Source organism: Bidens hawaiensis, unplaced genomic scaffold (assembly GCF_021521415.1).
Source record: "Bidens hawaiensis isolate Kalapana, Puna unplaced genomic scaffold, B.hawaiensis_p1.1 tig00017943_1, whole genome shotgun sequence".
Lineage (NCBI taxonomy): Eukaryota > Viridiplantae > Streptophyta > Magnoliopsida > Asterales > Asteraceae > Bidens > Bidens hawaiensis.
In genome coordinates this window covers 227,093-246,963 of record NW_027492708.1, presented here as the reverse complement: position 1 = coordinate 246,963, position 19,871 = coordinate 227,093, and the positions used below count along the sequence as shown (strand labels likewise).

Below are 19,871 nucleotides of genomic sequence, written 5' to 3'. Positions count from 1 at the left end.
GGACGAAATTGGCAATGGTTGGGAAACATCGAGGGTCTAATTGCAAAAAAAAAAAAATTTTGGACGAAATTCGCAAATGAGACCAAACATCAGGGATGATTTTGGCACTTTACTCATATAATAAAGAAAGAGTGAAAAGACATGTCTACCCCTGACTTAACTATTAAATTTAACAGGGTTAGTGATTTGGATATAATTGGCAAGAATTGGGAAATATGGATGGTCCATATGCAAAAAATAAACTTTTTGGACTAAATTCGCATTATCTGTCAAACCATAAGGACGAAGATGAAGATGACACTTTACTCTTTCTCAAAATATTTTGAACCAATTAAAAATAAGCATACTAGACTTGCCTAACGGTAGAATTGGAGTGTCAAAAAACATGTAACTTGTTGAAAGAATCAGATGTGTTGAAGACGGCTGATGAGTGTGAGAAAAGGTTTAAAGAAATGATTGATGAGGTGAAATTTGAATTGCAGCAAACATTAAAAGAGTACAAGGTTTTAAATAATGTTGGTTCAAGCAATCCGGTTACTACAGAAACTCAAGTAGAACAAGTCCATTGTAAAAAATCATGGATGGGCCAGCTTGAGAGGTTTCGGGGTGGTGTTGGTTAGTCGTCTATTAAGAAAACTGAATTGGAAAGATATATTTTGGAAGATCATGAAGAAATGAGAGACCACTTTCATATTTTGAACTGGTGGAAGGTAAATTCAACTCGATATCCAACTTTGGCACGAATGGTGAAAGGTAAAAAGTATTTATTACATAAAGTTATTTAATTTTTGAAAATTAGCTTGAACTTAATTTATATTATTTTCAAATTTATTGGCTATTCCGGTTTCAACTGTAGCCTCTGAGTCTGCTTTCAGTACGGGCGGACGGGTAGTCGAGGAGCATAGAAGTTCGTTACCCCCCACCATTGTCGAGGCGCTATTTTGCAGGCAAGACTGGATTAGAAAGGGGAGAAAAGAAATTAATGATGGGGAAGATTATGAGAAATTCGACGAGTTCATAAAAGGTATAGATTATTATTTTATCAATAGCAAATACTACTTTATTATTATTATTATTATTATTATTATTATTATTTTGTTTACATTCTAATCGTTAGTATTATTTAGATGTTTTTGAGAAGGTCGAGTCAATGAAGATGGCATGAGGATTTATGGAAAATCTGTCTTGAAGCATGAGGGAAGAGCGAAGAAACAATGTGTATTTGCGTTTTTTAATGAATAATTGTTTACCATCATGACTTTATAATGTGGTTTATTATGACTTTGAGGTGTTTTTTTTGGTTCACAATCTGCTATGGGAGTTTTGATGTATTATATATTGATATATAATCCATGTAACAATGATTGTTGAGTTAATATTTTGGTCAAAACAGTCAATTCGATAGAACCAAGCTTTTTATCAGTTCGGTCTACTTGATTGAACCAAACTGTTTCTAGATGGGTTGGTTTGTAGAATAATGAAAACAGTCACCAACTCAATTGCAGCTCCAACTCCATCTAAATAAGGCATATTTAATTGAAAATCTTGCAGCTCATTTGAAAAAAGGCTGTTCAAAATCGGCTTGTAACAATCCAAGCCGGCTCAGTCCGTAAACGAGTCGAGCCTGAGCCCGGGTTGGCTCGACTTGAGGCTCGCTCGTTTAAATTAAAGCCTCATATCTTTATTTTGTAATATTGTTAAATAAATAATAAAACAAACATTTTGTAAGTTTGTATTGAAGTGAACTCTAAATACTTTTCAAACCAGTACACAAAAAATTCTAAGTATACTGAACTCTGCATATTTTTCAAATGGTGTTTACATTTTACATATGGTTTTAGTTTTCAGCAGTGTTTACAAGTGTTTTTTTACTTGAATATGATATCATTTCTTATTATTACATTTCATAACAAAAGTTGTTAATTGTGCAGTGGCTAGCACTTGGAACATTGAATCCATCAACACAGGTTCAAATCCCATATGACTTGCATTTTATTATAAAACACTATGATAATAATTGGATTTGTTATTTTCGGGTATTTCGTAAGGACCCTTTAACCCAACCCTTTTAGGACTCGGCCCGTTTATACTTATTAGGGTAGGGTAAAGGGTCTCCTAAGTCCTAACACACCCTAAAAGTGTAATCGGGTTGATCAGTCCTAAGACTAGTTGCTAATTTTCTTGGCCATTTTTTCTTACTTTTTTTTTTGCCCAAATTCACTTGCTAATGTTTTATTTTTTGGGGCAAATTCACGCATCAATTTAACATCTAACAATTGTTGTTCAGTTTATCTATTTATACGAAATATATAGCATTGTTGTTTCGATAAAACAGATTAGAGATTGAACATTGTTCTTTTCAGTGTCAAACTTGCTCTCGTATATGTAGCATTCAAAGAGGAGAGGATACAAGAAAGTCTCATGGCATAGGTAGACCTCACTACCGCTACGAAGAAGAAAACTAACAAAAGTACCATACAACATATAACGAGAGGATGGATAAACTAACGAAAAACAAATACCGTGTTATAAATTGTCGTTGCCACTGTATCGCACGGGTTTCTTACTAGTGTGTGTATATATACATATATAATTAAAAATAATTAAAAGTTATGTACGGATATACCCCACTGAAACCATGCCGAACACTCGTCAAGCCTAGAATGAGGTCTGGCTGGTCCTGGCACCATTTCATTTGTTTTTGTACTATAGGTTTAATACTTATAGATAGAAAAGTAAAGGAATTAAAACTGAAAGGAGCCCACGGTCTCTTTCGTGAGGTCGTTCGTGCCCACAAACAGTTGTTAGGAACAAAGTATTAAATTATTAAAAACGTGCCTAAACTTAAAAACCCTTTTATGGATATTTATAGGGTTGTCTTTTTCGGTTAGATTTAATTAGGTTTAACAATCTGAAAGAAGCCTAACACATGAAAACTAAACCATGAGTCCATGATCCATGAAGTAACGAATGTGATCATTCATATCTTTAAACCATTAGAGCACATTTAGAACATGTGGACATTCATTCAAACCTAAATATCCAAAAAGGGAATAGGTGTAAGGAACACCCCTGCAAGTCAATGATTTGAGAATGCTTTTACACATGGAGCGGACCGAAGAACATGTTGCTTCGGTTCGTATGGATTGGACAACTATAGGATGAACTGGCCAGTTTATTTATTTCGCAATTGAACACAATGTAATTGTGTGCGCGTGTATCTATGTAAGTGTTTATATTTCAGATATCTCTGATCATAAAGACTCAATGATAATTTGGTGTCCCCGAATGGTTTAAGCCTTGTTGTGAACTATTAATTAGATTAGATAGGTGTGTGATTTTTTATTCTTAAAAAAAAGAAGAAGATAATTCTTGTAATTTGATTGGTTGCATAATGACATAATGATAACAAAACTATATACTTTTATACTTTTAACTCTAGTTTCTGTCTTTTAATTAGTATATATACTTTTTTTATAAAATTATATATATATTTAATTATTAGGTTGTTTATTTAGTTATCCGATTGTTGAGACTGTCTAATAAAAAAAATTAGTAAATCGGCTGATTCAGCGCATACCATCAACATTTTTTACTAGTTGTCCCCTGACTTAATGTGATAAACTTTGAATCTTTTAAAAATAGTGAAAACTAAATAACCAATACATCTTAAATCGACAAAATTATTTTAATTGTCGTTATTAGCATTTTATCTTTCTGAAAAGTACAAAATATGGTCCCTATAAGGGACAGGCTAGCTCGAGAATAGTCTCTTTCACTAGATCTATAACCCGAAATCAAATCGCCTATTAAAACAAATCTAAATCGACCATAAACAACGAGTCCGCAACAAGTTAAACTAAACCAAACCACAAATTAACAAATGAGTATTATCATGTGGTTTGTATGGTGATGGGTGCAATGAATATGTGGTTTGGTGTGGTGGGGACGTAGGGAAAGACATGGTTCACCCGAATGGTTATGACCGGTGTCCGATGGTGACCCTCCATGTGGTATGTTGGATCTTACATTGTCTCTTCTTCATTATATATAGCCCCCACCCATTTTCTATGGTCATCGCTCTAGTCAATTACCATCACCATGTCTCTTCTTCTATATCAAACAAAACATCGAATATTATGTTTTCTTTCTTTTAAGCATTATAAAATTATTTATTTTGTTCTTTTTCATAATGTAGTTTTCTGGAGTTTATCTTATCAAATGATGATTTTAAAGTCAGCCAAATTGTGTGTCATGCAAATTTGGGTGAAGAGTCATAATGAGTTTGGGTTAATATAAGGGTTAATATAAGGTCTGAGCTAAATGAGGTCGGGCTAAAATGTGTTATTTTTTTAAAGCATGATTGTTGAGGGTCAAAACTGGTTCTATAAAAATGGTGTCGGGTTAGAAACGCGTCTTTTTTTTTTTGGGGGGGGGGGGGGGATACCAAAATAGGTTCACCGCTAATCCATTTTAATTTTTCTTTATTATTTTAGTTGAAATGAGTTCTTTTTAGAGATAGGTAACAAAATATTATTTTACAAACTTTATTCATCGTCACATCATATTCCAAACATTTTTCAAAAACCTTACCTTTTTTCAACAACAAACCTCTATAATTAAAAAATTATTAAAGTTATATACATATAATGTGTGTATATATATGTATGTGAGATAGAGAGAGAGAGAGAAAGTGCCACCTAAGGTTTGTTTCAAGTTTGCAGGAGCAAACTTTCCTCTCAAAGACCTTTCTCCACAAAGGTGGACTTGGCTTTTCTCGATTTTGCCGTCCGCCACATAGATTCGGACCTAGGGAGATGGAGTTTGTTAATGAATCAAGAACTTGTACTTTAAAATCTTATAAGATGGATCCAATGTAACTAAATATGTTAAAGCTATGAAATAAACCAAGAAATTGCTAGATGATTCTTATAATCAAGCACGAGAATTTGATCATTTCAAATCGGTTTTGTAAATGTTGGGAATTTGGTAGAGGCTTCAGAGTTTTAACCTTAAATGTTGATTTCACACGAATTTAATATAAATATCTTACGATATTCATGTCTAACAACTGTATATGTGCAACTAAAGTGAACAGTAATAACTAGAGACGTAATTTTCTATAAAAGAATTAAAGGTGAAATATTCAGAGCCTACCCGGGGGGGGGGGGGGGGGGCTAGATGGTCGACAGCCCTCAGGTCAACAGCCCGCTAGCCCCGGATTTTTTTTCTATATATATATATAGGGTAAGGTTAAAATGAAAACTCACTTGAGTTGTGAAAACCCCATATAAGATCATTTTTTTTGTTACATGTAATATATGTTGTAACATTTAATACAAAACATCGAAACATAAAAAAAAATGTTTTGCTATTTTTTAACATTTTTTTACTAATTTTTATATATGTTTTCAGGAGAGAGAAAAAGTTATATTTATATTTACATTTTTTATTCACTTTAATTGTGGACCACAAGATTTAAACATTAATTAAAAACATGTGGTTGAGAATGAGTTTCTAGAGTTTTCACAACTCAAGTGAGTTTTCATTTTATACTTAGCCTATATATATATATGTGTGTGTGTGTGTGTGTGTGACAACAACCAGCTTGGTCTAGTGGCAAAGAGTATGACTCCCAACCAAAAGGTTATGCCTAGTCTCATTTGAAATATGTTTAAGCCTATTTTTATACAAAAGTTGTTACACAACCCAAATCATAACCAAGTATGCCAATTTAAAACTTAAATTGTTTAAACCCAACAAAATACTCATTTCACTTAAGACCCAAAATATTTTTCGCATCTGACTCAAGATATTTTAACAGTTCTCGGATACGGCCCTGAAAATATTCACTACAAGTTCACAAGTATACTTTGCATAACTTACTCGTGCATAATACATATGCCAATTCTTTCCGAATAATACTAAATGCTGATATTAGGTAAAACTTTTTCATTTCAAAGAGTGAGTGTGTAAGTTTGTGAAATTTACTTATTTAGGATAGAGTTAAGAGTTTGTAATTTGAAAATAGAGTAGAATATTATATGTGTATTTGATGGGCATTGATTGAATACAACATGCCATCATGATATGAATGTAATACACATACATGCATGCATGATGATGGTCGACAGCCCTCAGGTCAACAGCCCGCTAGCCCCGGATTTTTTTTCTATATATATATATAGGGTAAGGTTAAAATGAAAACTCACTTGAGTTGTGAAAACCCCATATAAGATCATTTTTTTTGTTACATGTAATATATGTTGTAACATTTAATACAAAACATCGAAACATAAAAAAAAATGTTTTGCTATTTTTTAACATTTTTTTACTAATTTTTATATATGTTTTCAGGAGAGAGAAAAAGTTATATTTATATTTACATTTTTTATTCACTTTAATTGTGGACCACAAGATTTAAACATTAATTAAAAACATGTGGTTGAGAATGAGTTTCTAGAGTTTTCACAACTCAAGTGAGTTTTCATTTTATACTTAGCCTATATATATATATGTGTGTGTGTGTGTGTGTGTGTGTGTGACAACAACCAGCTTGGTCTAGTGGCAAAGAGTATGACTCCCAACCAAAAGGTTATGCCTAGTCTCATTTGAAATATGTTTAAGCCTATTTTTATACAAAAGTTGTTACACAACCCAAATCATAACCAAGTATGCCAATTTAAAACTTAAATTGTTTAAACCCAACAAAATACTCATTTCACTTAAGACCCAAAATATTTTTCGCATCTGACTCAAGATATTTTAACAGTTCTCGGATACGGCCCTGAAAATATTCACTACAAGTTCACAAGTATACTTTGCATAACTTACTCGTGCATAATACATATGCCAATTCTTTCCGAATAATACTAAATGCTGATATTAGGTAAAACTTTTTCATTTCAAAGAGTGAGTGTGTAAGTTTGTGAAATTTACTTATTTAGGATAGAGTTAAGAGTTTGTAATTTGAAAATAGAGTAGAATATTATATGTGTATTTGATGGGCATTGATTGAATACAACATGCCATCATGATATGAATGTAATACACATACATGCATGCATGATGATGGTCGACAGCCCTCAGGTCAACAGCCCGCTAGCCCCGGATTTTTTTTTCTATATATATATATAGGGTAAGGTTAAAATGAAAACTCACTTGAGTTGTGAAAACCCCATATAAGATCATTTTTTTTGTTACATGTAATATATGTTGTAACATTTAATACAAAACATCGAAACATAAAAAAAAATGTTTTGCTATTTTTTAACATTTTTTTACTAATTTTTATATATGTTTTCAGGAGAGAGAAAAAGTTATATTTATATTTACATTTTTTATTCACTTTAATTGTGGACCACAAGATTTAAACATTAATTAAAAACATGTGGTTGAGAATGAGTTTCTAGAGTTTTCACAACTCAAGTGAGTTTTCATTTTATACTTAGCCTATATATATATATGTGTGTGTGTGTGTGTGTGTGACAACAACCAGCTTGGTCTAGTGGCAAAGAGTATGACTCCCAACCAAAAGGTTATGCCTAGTCTCATTTGAAATATGTTTAAGCCTATTTTTATACAAAAGTTGTTACACAACCCAAATCATAACCAAGTATGCCAATTTAAAACTTAAATTGTTTAAACCCAACAAAATACTCATTTCACTTAAGACCCAAAATATTTTTCGCATCTGACTCAAGATATTTTAACAGTTCTCGGATACGGCCCTGAAAATATTCACTACAAGTTCACAAGTATACTTTGCATAACTTACTCGTGCATAATACATATGCCAATTCTTTCCGAATAATACTAAATGCTGATATTAGGTAAAACTTTTTCATTTCAAAGAGTGAGTGTGTAAGTTTGTGAAATTTACTTATTTAGGATAGAGTTAAGAGTTTGTAATTTGAAAATAGAGTAGAATATTATATGTGTATTTGATGGGCATTGATTGAATACAACATGCCATCATGATATGAATGTAATACACATACATGCATGATGTATGGTGTAGCATCAATATTCCATATGTGATGAGCTGTCACTTTGGACCACTTCAAAAGACCCGACCCGGCTGTAAAAGGTGTAAGAGGACACTTGTCACCTACGTCGACAGGTAAACCTCTGTTGGCTTGGCTCACTTAAATTTTAACTTTCAGGTGTGAAAAAAGCCCCATATTCGGCGGTTGATCCATTTTCTAATTAGAAAATAGAAAAGAATATTCTTTTTATGCCATGTTTTAATATTATTTCTTAAAATATAATACTTTCTAGAGTTTCAAAAAAAATAATGATTTTTATAAACACTTAAAAAAAACTTTTTAGTACACTAATCATGATTTACAACTTTCAATTTAGTTCACAAAGTTATCTTTTTTTCCTTTTTGGTTTTAGTGTTATTAAATATGTTTTATTTTTTTTAGAGAAAAGTAAACCTATTATTGATTGAATATTATCAATGTAATTAATAAATCAAATACACTTATTTCATCAATGATGTTTGTTGTTAGGCTCTTGGTGCATAGTTAAACGTATGTGTCTATCTAGTTATGAAGAATTTAGATGAGCTCGGTAAGACAAAACTTAGTGATCATGGATTTTTTATGGTTTAGGCTAGGAAATAGAGTGTGTGAGGGTTCTATAAACAAAGACTGTTGAAACCATATAAAAATGATATGAAACAACAACCAAACGACTAAAATCACCAACAACTAAAAAAGTTTCTTATTGTATGAATCAATGTAACAATAAGGCTGTCTACATCTTACTCTCTTCAGATCCTATCATAGTTTTGCTATTGGTGTTACTGAGTACGATGATGATGATGAATGTAACAATAAGGCAAAGTTTGGTATAACACAGAGTTAGTTATTGGTGATATACAATTTACGGTTAACTATTTATTTATAAGATTAAACATACAACATAAATATATAACTTTATGAAATTAAATTTTATTTGTGAAATAACAATATCAAGTGGATGATGAAAGGACAGCACAAGTTTGCTGGCATGGCAGTTGGCCTTAAATTTTTTTCATTCCCTTTTTTTACTACAAATGAAATATACCTTTACTACTTGGAGTGACTCAATGGAAAAAGACAACCCATATGCCCGCGATCGCTTACAGCCTTAGGTAGCCCAAACCCACGATATCTTGTTCCAAGGTTCATTGTAATAAAACCCGCTTGGGATTTGAACTTAGACCTTATAGTCTCTACCAAAGTCTTCAATTCTCCTCCAATGCCAGTTAAGCTAAAAGCTCATTGACAACCATTAGAGATTATACCCATGTTCTATTACCTTTGGTCGTAGGCCATGAGGTATATATTCAAGCTCCTTAACTCTCCATAGGCACCACATCAACTACTTTACCCCATTTCACTCCACCCCATTCTAAGAAAATTGTTTAACCTCCTTATACCTCTCTTTATTTAATGTAAATTGATTGTTAAATTATTGTGTGTGTAGATGATTTTAAAGCATGTTAACATTTAACAACCTTGGCATTTAACGTCCCTTAACCCATGAAAGGAGTGGGTATACCACTTGTTAACCCTTGCCAATCAGCTTTAATGTCCTGAACATTAAGATATACCCCTGGCCTTAACTAAGATAAAATAACAAATTAGAGTTACGTGGCAAACTAAATTACATTAAATTAGTTGGTATTGGCCTTTGACTAAACGGATTTGAATTTCATTGACAATTTAATTAATCAACTACCTCCTTTGAAACGTGTCCATTTATTACTCGTTCACATTATTTGAAACGGGCAAGAAACATTGATTAAATTGTTTTGGTACTACATGAAATCATCTTCGCGTATTAATTACTTCTCTAGAACATCCCATATTTTATATGACACACGGTATCCATTTGTTTTTTTAAACGTTTTGATTACGTAACAGGCTATTAGTTCTATCAATCATTAATATCCGAGTTCAAGTACCGAAACAGAATTTCAGCCGTCTATTATTAGTTTGATGCTTCAGTGATTTTCCATCTCATGGATACGATCGCTTATGCATGGCTTCAATAGTTTGGTGCCGACTAAAAAGTATAAGTGGAGCAATTTCGTATTGATTAAGGTGAATTTCTTTAGTTGAAGACTTCTTGAAGCAACTTCCATTTAGGGTATATTGTAAGGTGGGGCATTATGATAAACTTGACTGATTGCTTAAAGTGTCACGGTTTCTTGAAAACAATTGAACATATCTTTTTGCATTATAATTTCGCTAAAATTATTTGGATTAGAATCCAACAATGGTGCTGGCTTAATTCAATTTCCTCAACCACATTGACGGGCTCATGGAGTTTCTTCATTTGGTATCTTCATTTGATAAGAAAAGCAAGCTTCTACATGCTATTTTTCTTGTCAGAGTATGGAGCATTTGAAAAACTAGAAACGAAAAAGCATTCCAAGAAAAGATGAGCATACCCATCCAAGGTTTTCAAAGAGATAAAAGTTCTAAAGTTTATTGGATAAAAAATAGTATGAAAATAATGCATTAGTATGAACTAATTGGTGTGATTTCAATTTACTATTGTAACTTAGTGACCTTAGGTGTTTTTGATGGGTCTGCTATGCCCTTTTTATTTTTTTTGAATTAAACTACACCGTTAGAAAGTTAAAATTAACTACCTCTCATTCACTCGAGAAAACAGCAGTCTTGAGCAAAATAAATCTTGTATTTATAATTTACAACTTAATGATTTTTACTAAGAATTTCAACTAGTTTTCTCTTTAAATATAGTTTTATAGTTTCAATTCATTTATCTTCAACTAAATTAATACTAATATTATAACCATTGTCAAATTGCATAGATTAAAACCCAAAAATACTTTCTAAACATTATAAAAAAAAACAATTTATTTGATATGTTATTTCTTATTTGGATAAGTGATGGGGACGACTATGTATTTAACATAAGGATCAATGTTTTAAAAACTGGTTTTTTACACGTATCGGATTGGCTATAAAATTGTATAACCGGTTGAACCGGGTTATACTGGGAGATTCAACCGGCTGAACATCTTACCTTATAATTTCCTATAAATACAACCTTAACTCTAAAAATAACCCAAAAGTAAATGATTTCATAACAAAAAATAATCTAAAAGTTAATCCATATTAAAAAAATAATACTAAAGCACTCAATTTAAAAAAAATAGTCATAAAGTTTACACGTTTGAATATTAATTGTTGGGTTAAACGTAATTTTGATAAAATATGGGCCGCAAATATCAAAAATTTCTTGGACATAAAACCGGTTTTCCGGTAAAAACCGGTATTTTAGAAAAAAACCATCGATACGATGTTTTAGCAAACCGACCAAAAATACCGGGCTCAAAATACCGGTTGCTGTGCGAAATCCGGTTTAACGGTTCAACCGGCCGGTTTGAACCGGTTTTTAAAACACTAATAAGGATACAGGATGCTTAACAAACTCAGTTGTCTAGATTGGTTTAAACTCAGGCTCAATCTCAAAGTTAAACTAGTTTAGATCAACTAGTTTATTTTAACAAGCTAAAATCCTAGCTCCGGTTATTACAAGTGTCAAGAGCTACTCATCTACCATATTGTGTGGGTTTTTAGCTTGTTAAAATAAACAAGTACTTAAACTAATGACAAAGTTACTCATCTATCATATTGTATGGTTTTTTTAACTTTAAAATAAACTAGTATTGAAATTAATACCAGAGTTACTCATCTATCATATTGTGTGAGTTTTTTAGTTTGTTAAAATAAACAAATACTTAAACTAATGACAAAGTTACTCATCTATCATATTGTATGGTTTTTTTAACTTTAAAATAAACTAGTACTGAAATTAATACCAGAGTTACTTATCTATCATATGTGTGAGTTTTTTAGTTTGTTAAAATAAACAAGTACTTAAACTAATGACAAAGTTACTCATCTATCATATTGTGTGGTTTTTTTAACTTTAAAATAAACTAGTACTGAAATTAATACTAGAGTTACTCATCTATCATATTGTGTGAGTTTTTTAGCTTGTTAAGATAAACTAGTACTAAAACTAATGCCAAAGTTACACATCTACCATATTGTGTGGTTTTTTTAACTTGTTAGAATAAACTAGTACTAAAACTAATACCAGAGTTATTCATCTACCATATTGTGTGGTCTTTTTAGCTTGTTGAAATAAACTAGTACTAAAACTAACAATAGAGTTACTCATCTACCATATTGTATGGTTTTTTTTTTCTCTTATAACAAAACTTTTAATTTAAACAAGTAAAAACTTTTAACAATTGCGTTTATTTTCACTCGAGATATTTTTGAGCTAGACACTGAAAATTAAATGTTACAAAAACCAAATTGATGAAATATGGGTATTTATGGAAAATTCGGTTTATATATGATACATACATCACACATGACATGGATACATCCATCATACATGACAATTATACTCTCCCAAGTCTTTAAAACCTGACTCTTTCCTCTCTCACATAAACCACTTTACAAACCCCAAACAACAGAACCCCAGAAAAAACAGGGGATTCAACAACAAACGATCATCAAATCCACAATGGGCAGCTGTTCACTCGAATCAATGGAATCCATTTCCGTAAGAATCTTCCACGAGGAACAACACCCAGATGTTGAATTCTCAAACCAGTCATCGGTCGATCAAGAAACTCGATCTGGGTTTCGGAAGAAGAAGAAGAAACAAGTGTTCCTTGAAGGGTATGTGGAGGCATCAGATGAAGATGATCTTGTGAGGGCCAAGAGCTTAACAGATGAAGATCTTGATGAGCTTAAAGGGTGCTTTGATTTGGGGTTTGGGTTTAGTTATGATGAGATTCCGGAGCTTTGCAATACGCTTCCGGCGCTTGAATTGTGTTATTCCATGAGTCAGAAGTTTCTTGATGAGCAACAGAAGCCGGAGGCGGAGTCTGTTAATGAAACCGCGTCTCCGCCCCCGGCTCCTATTGCTAATTGGAAGATCTCCAGTCCTGGTGAGTTTTATTTATTTATATATTTATTTATTAATTAATGATGGGCGTTTGCGTGTGCGTTTAGAAAGTTATTTCGATCTAAACGAGGACGCAAACACCCCAAATGGTCAAATGTACATTAAGTGTACCAGATCCGGGTTTAGTCAGATCATTGTTGGTTTATTCGAAATTCGAATTCAAAATTTATATTTAATCTGTAATTTTGTTAATGTATAGATGTAAAACATAACATTATTTATTAACGGTGTTTGAATGCGCGTTTAGAAATTTATTGTGATCTAAACGCGTAGTCAAACACAACAAATGTACATTAAGTGGACGAGATCCGGGTTTAGTCTGATTATTATTGTTGAAACTAGAATTTGAATTATATAGGTGAATTTTAATTATATTTTTGCATAAGATTATATTGATTGATTTTATTAACATAATGTGTATTTTTAGTTTATTATTCGAGTTTTATAAACGTTCATAAAGTGTGTAAGATCTGGTTTTTAATTTTATTTGATTTAATTTTTGTAGGTGATCATCCTGAGGAAGTGAAAGCAAGGCTCAAATATTGGGCACAAGCAGTAGCTTGCACTGTTAAACTATGCAATTAACAAATTTCTTGATTTATGCATCAATTTGAGGCGTAAATTTCGAATCTTGATCATGAATCTTGGACATATGGGTGAAAATCCGACGGTGATTGCGTGATGGAGGGCGGCGGGTGGTTTTCAAATTCTTGATCCGGAGATGTATAATCGATGAGGGGTTAGGATTTGAAGAAAGAAGTCTAATTGTAATGAGTTTTGATGAACTAAATTGATAGTTGTATGATGAATTCATTTGTAGCTTTGGGTAATAAATTCTTGAATAAAAGGTTCCAGTTTGTTATCTTTGATTGGTTTTGTTTTGATGATCTGTACAGGGTTTAATTACGTATTTTAATTTAGTTAGTGGTTTGATTTGGTAAAACAAGTATCAATTTAACTAAAAAAAGCCTCGGTCGAATATTGGCATATACGTTATAGATTTGTTACGAATGATTGCATGTTGCTTTTTAGAAAAAGAAAAAATGTAATTTTATGGGAATAAAGATTCGATTTTGGTTTTCAATTTTCAAACGATTTAAATATTTAGAATCAAATTCAATTTGAATTATAATAACTTTTCATTTTAATTTTATGTATAAAATTTAAACAATAAATGCTTTTAAATTGGATTACACTTATATTTTCTTTTTATTAATTCGCATAAAGTAAACCGACTTAGAATTCTTATTCGATCCGTTTTTTTAATCTCATGCGATTCAATTTAACTTCAAAATTTCAAAACTCAACTAAAGGAAAAAAAAAATAAAAACTCCAAATGTTAAAGTCTTAGCATGAATTCATGTAAAAATGACTAAGACAATAGTTCCAAATTACAAGTCTATTAAGAGCATTCCCAACTCATTTCTTATCCTATATCCATATATATCGTATAATTATATTAAAAATCATTGTTTTTTCGCTCTTCTGTTTAATTAAATAATACGTTTTATACCTTTATCATTATTTTTTTGTTTCCTTCACTCACAACCACTTTTAGAAAATATTAAAAAAATTGTACGTGAATCCTCAAATTTAACTAACATTTTCTCTCTTCTCTACTCATAACCACTTATAACCATACCATGAAATTTACAAACCCTCATATATTTTAAGAGAATGGGCTGTGAATGCACTAACACCGTATAACAAGCCACCACAAGTTTACCACGTGACCAAATTGTCCTGATGATCAAGTAAAACAAAATAATGCACATAGCACATGGTTGTGTGTAAGTTTCAAGCAAACAAATATATGCACTGCACATGTGGTCCTATTGCAAATCAAGGGATTTTGATCCGTTAATGTCCAATTTACGATTTAGGAAAATCCTAAACATATACTACATAAATCTATAAATCTTTTCTTTATTGTTCAAGATATCTGTGGGCTATCAATCTTTTCTTTATTGTTCAAGATGTCTGTGGACTATCAATCTTAATTAACAACGAATTTTTATTTTTGTGTTAATAGCTATTTTCGTCCATGTGGTTTGCTACTTTTGCCATTTCAGTCCAAAGTTTGAAATTTTATCAATTTAGTCCTTATAGTTTTAAACAATAGCCAATTACGTCCCCTCGTCTAACGGCATCCAACTTTGCCGTTAGTTTAAGGGGTATTTTTGTCTTTCTCCTGTTTATTTTTAGTTAATGGTCATTTTCGTCCCTGTGGTTTGATACTTTTGCTATTTCAGTCCAAAGTTTGAAATTTTGTCAATTTTATGTTGTTTTTTTTGTTTGTTTTGTTTTGTCTATAACCCCTAAGAGCATAATCCAAGCCCAAAACCATCGAGCATTGAACAAAACAGGTCTACATTTACTCTGTCGACAATAATAATCATATCCCCCCCTTGTATTTAGTTTATAGACATTTCCTAAACTCTCCCCCATGATGGAATTCATTGGTAAAGTGCTCAAGGTAATTCCCTGAAACCGTACTATACCGATAAAACTAAAACCGTTTCTTTGGTTAATGCATAATAGTTAGGGTTTATAGATTAACATATCGTAGCAAACATCTTGGTCGAAATAAACATCAGGAGGTCGAATATCCCGCATTTCCATGTTTGTTCAAGAAATCGATACACTAGATCGCATATGTGTTCTTCAAATCGTGATGTTGTTCTTGAATTCTTCAAATCGACAACAACTCTAGGGTTGAATCCGACGAATTCAAGAACAATATCACGATTTGAAGAACACACATGTGATTTAGTGCATCGATTTCTTGAGCAAACATGAAAATGTGGGATATTCGACCTCCTAATGTTGATTTCAACCCAGATGTTTGCTACGATATGTTAATCTCTACACCCTAACTATTATACGTTAATCAGAGAAGCTATTTTAGTTTTGTCGGTATAGTTCGGTTTTAGGGATTATCCTGGCCACTTTACCAATGAATTCCATCATGGACTGAAGTTGCAAAAAAAAAAAAAAAAAAAAAACTGAATTAAATTAAATATAAAATTGACAAAATTTCAAACTTTGGACTGAAGTAGCAAAAGTATCAAACCACAGGGACGAAAATGACCATTAACTAAAAATAAATAGGAGAAAGACAAAAATACCCCTTAAACTAACGGCATAGTTGGATGCCGTTAGACGAGGGGATGTAATTGGCTAATGTTTAAAACTATAAGGACTAAATTGACAAAATTTCAAACTTTGGACTGAAGTGACGAAAGTAGCAAACCACATGGACGAAAATGGCCATTAACTTTTTATTTTTTGTTACACATGAGATTTAGTCTGATTTAACTTTGGGGCACTATGGAAAGTGGTACCACATGTTAGGGGTGAGCAGAAAGCTGATTGAAACAAAACCGAATTAACCGAAAAAATAGGAGCGAAAAAACCGAACCGAAGCATTAACCGACGGCTAATTTTTTGTTTTTTTGAAAAAATGAATTTTCGGTTTCGGTTCGGTTTTCTATTTTTAAAAAACCGAAAAAACCGAACCGATATGTATTTTTACTTAAATATTAATACAATTATATGTGTTTTTTTAGATGTTATGACCGAAACAAAACACCGAAAGGATCTACCGTTGATGGTGATGAAGATGATTAAGATTTGGAGTAAACTTTGAAGATGAATAAGATGAAGAATGAAGATTGGAACTAAACTTTTAGTGTTTTTTGATTAAGAACTTTATTGAATTTTAAACTCTAGTACCATTGCAAGTTTGTTGTGTTTTGAATCTAATGTGCATTTTCATTTTTTTGGAGTTTTTTTGCAATGTCTACACACAAAAAAAAAACCGATTATAACCGAACTGAAACCGAAAAAAAACCAAAAACCGAAAAACCGAAAACCGATCGGTTTGTGTATTTGAAAAACTAACTTTTCGGTTTCACCTAAAAACCGAACCGAACCATACTCAGCCCTACCACATATCTTACACTGTTTCATTCGCATACATACATGCTAGTTTATTCATGAAGTAACTCCTTCCAATCGATAGGAAGTGTGCTGATTTGGTCAGCCGATCCACTATAACTTATATATTGTCGTGTCCCCTCTGTGTCCTTGGAAGTTTTGTGGCTATGTCCATAGTTACTTTAACCCACTTTTATACTTGTATTTCCATCTCTTGCAAGTATCCAAAACGCTTTCGGAGTTTGTTTTTAGCTTGAAGACATGCCAACATCTTTCAACATAACATGCCACCGAGTCGCTCTTATACGTTATATATACCCATTTCACAGGCAATAATAATCATTTATAATTACTTATGGACTTACATAAACAGAGATTTGATGAATGATAATTATGATAGATGTTATTCATCGGTGTATTTCAGTCGATTATACTATTTTTCTAACATTAAACATGCCTTTTATAGACTTCAAAAACACAAAACCTGGCCTGGAGGCATTCGAACCCACGCCTCCAGGCCGGTTCGTAGTTAACGCATATGCACCTGCCATTAGGGCAGGTGTCTAACTCAGTTAATAGATCAAAATAATATATATATATATATATATATATATATATATATATAACATATGGTTCAGCCATTCTTATTTACTCATAAACCCTAGACTTTCAAATTCGTTGATTCACTCATTGTATGTTAAAATTGACTTAGAGTTTTTGATTGTCGACTAAAATCGAGTTTAATGCAAATGAATATTACCGTTAACAGTTAAGAATTGAGGGTTATTGAGCAATAATTGATCACGGCTGGAACTTTAAATCAACTCAGGTCTTGACGGCTTTGTTTGGGTAAATTAGGTTAGGGTTTTGAATCGTGATGCTATGAGGAAGGTGTGTGCAAGTTTAATTCAATTATAGACGTGTTTATATAGTGTTTTAAGGTTAAGGCAGTCGTGGCTTAAATTAGGGTTAATTAGCTGTCAATTTTGATTCAATTACCATGATTAACGTGTCAGTAGGATTGGTTTTGGTTAACAAAAGATTTGGTGAATTCAATTTCTTGATTATACTGGAGAATTAAGGTCCAAGGAAAGGTTTTGAGGTGGGTTGTTGGCGACGGGGAGAGAAGAAGAAGAAAGATAATATTTTTTTTGAATAATAATTACAATATGGTCCTTGATCTTTAGAGATGGGTGCAAAAGTGGATTAAAATTACATAAGGGGTGTATCTTGTATATTTCTAATAGTTAATCAAATAAATAATTAAATAAATAAACAATAAAATTAAGAAATTGCGGGGCTTTTATTGATGAAATACCCGGCTACAAAATGGGTTGGGTACGATTACAAAAACGAGTAAACAAAACCGAAATGTTACAGCTTCCATCTCTTGCAAGTATCCAAATGGTTTTCGGAGTTTTTTTTTTGGCTCGATTACTTGAAGAATGCCAACATCTTTCAACATAGCATGCCACCGAGTCTTTCATTTCAAGGCAACAGTAGTGCTCTTCATGCTCTTATACATTATACATACCCATTTCACAGGCAATAATAATCGTTTATAATTTCTATAGGTCCCGATCCGGGTGGATCTAACAACGTCTTTGGATCAACCTAACTTAGTGCTAGCGGAAATCACACTAAGCAACCAAGAGGTCTCGGATCTTGAGTTTATTTTCGGTTAGTGAAAGGTTAGTGAGAGAGAGATAGCCGAGAGAGATGAGAAGAGAAAGAATGATAGAGTTTTTGTCAAAAGGTTTTCTATTGAATAATCAACCCCACACTTCTCATGGCATGCTTCCTATTTATAGGGAAGCATGCATGAGAAGTAAAACAAATTTAATGCCCAATGGGCTTCTTTACAATGGACAGTGGCCCAACTACATACAAAATGACCTATCGGCCTAAATACATAACTGAATCAATACAAAAGACTAAATATACAAAACGGGGCCTAACAATCTCCCTCTAGTCTTTAGTATTGAAACCCGTCGGTGTCGTATATCAGGCATTCGTCCTCGGTTAGTGGAAGTTCAACAAGTCTAAGCACGAACTTGTTGAAGGCTTCCACTATCCGGTCGGTATTCTGACGTCTCAAATCCTCGACAGTTCCCAGTGGCTTGTTGTAGAGCTTCTTCACATCTTCAATGTGTAGTCCCATAAGCTCATGCTTATCAAACACTCTGATCTCGTGCATATCACGGCAGTGAATGACGGCCTCGCCGATTGTGTTATCTAATTCCCAATCGATGAAGTCTCGGATAGTGTTGGGAAGATAAGGCTCGCCATGATAAATCTCGTGACATTCTTTCGGCGCCTTGTATCTCCACATCATGCGAGGCTCTCCGGTAGCCGGGTTTATCTCTTTTGGGTTCTTGTACTTGCGACCCTTATTTGGCTCGAAGCCCTTGTAGTTGACTCTCGATTGACGCTGTAGATAAGTCGGGACCCAACTTTCCAGCGTACTTCCAGTAGCACCATGACCTAGAGCTTTCTGTAGATAGTTCAGATCAAGCTCAGGTAGAGTCTTCAGCTCGTGATGACTAAGATAGATGAGGTCCCCGCTGTAACGTCTGATGGCCCAAACTTTATTCCGCTGATCATACTTTGCATATACGATCAGCGAGTCGTCGTGATACGGATAGTTGAGCACGCGGGCAGACGCACAGCTTGAGATAATGTGCATCTTTCGCTTCTTCTTTGTCGGATGGCCAATGATAGGATCGGTTGCAGGTGCCTCTAAAGCTTGAGCGGGAGGAGTATCCGGATTTGGCGAGTAGTTAATGTCATCGTCTTGTTCATTTACTGCCTTTTCCGTTCCCGTTCCCTCGATGAATTCCTCAAAGCTCATACCTGCATTGATGAAATCAACGATCACACATGTATTGTCAGTTGGAGAGATGATATCTTTGTACAAG

General features: G+C 32.9%; 1 protein-coding gene across 1 annotated transcript; it reads left to right on the top strand.

Moving 5' to 3' along the window:
* The first annotated feature begins 12,530 nt into the window (after positions 1–12,530).
* Positions 12,531–13,851, top strand: LOC143555014 (uncharacterized). The gene is made up of 2 exons (XM_077044657.1): positions 12,531–12,997; positions 13,520–13,851. Exons 1-2 carry the CDS (start codon positions 12,568–12,570, stop codon positions 13,597–13,599), a joined length of 510 nt encoding a protein of 169 aa, XP_076900772.1. The 5' UTR covers positions 12,531–12,567; the 3' UTR covers positions 13,600–13,851.
* Positions 13,852–19,871: the final 6,020 nt, after the last annotated feature.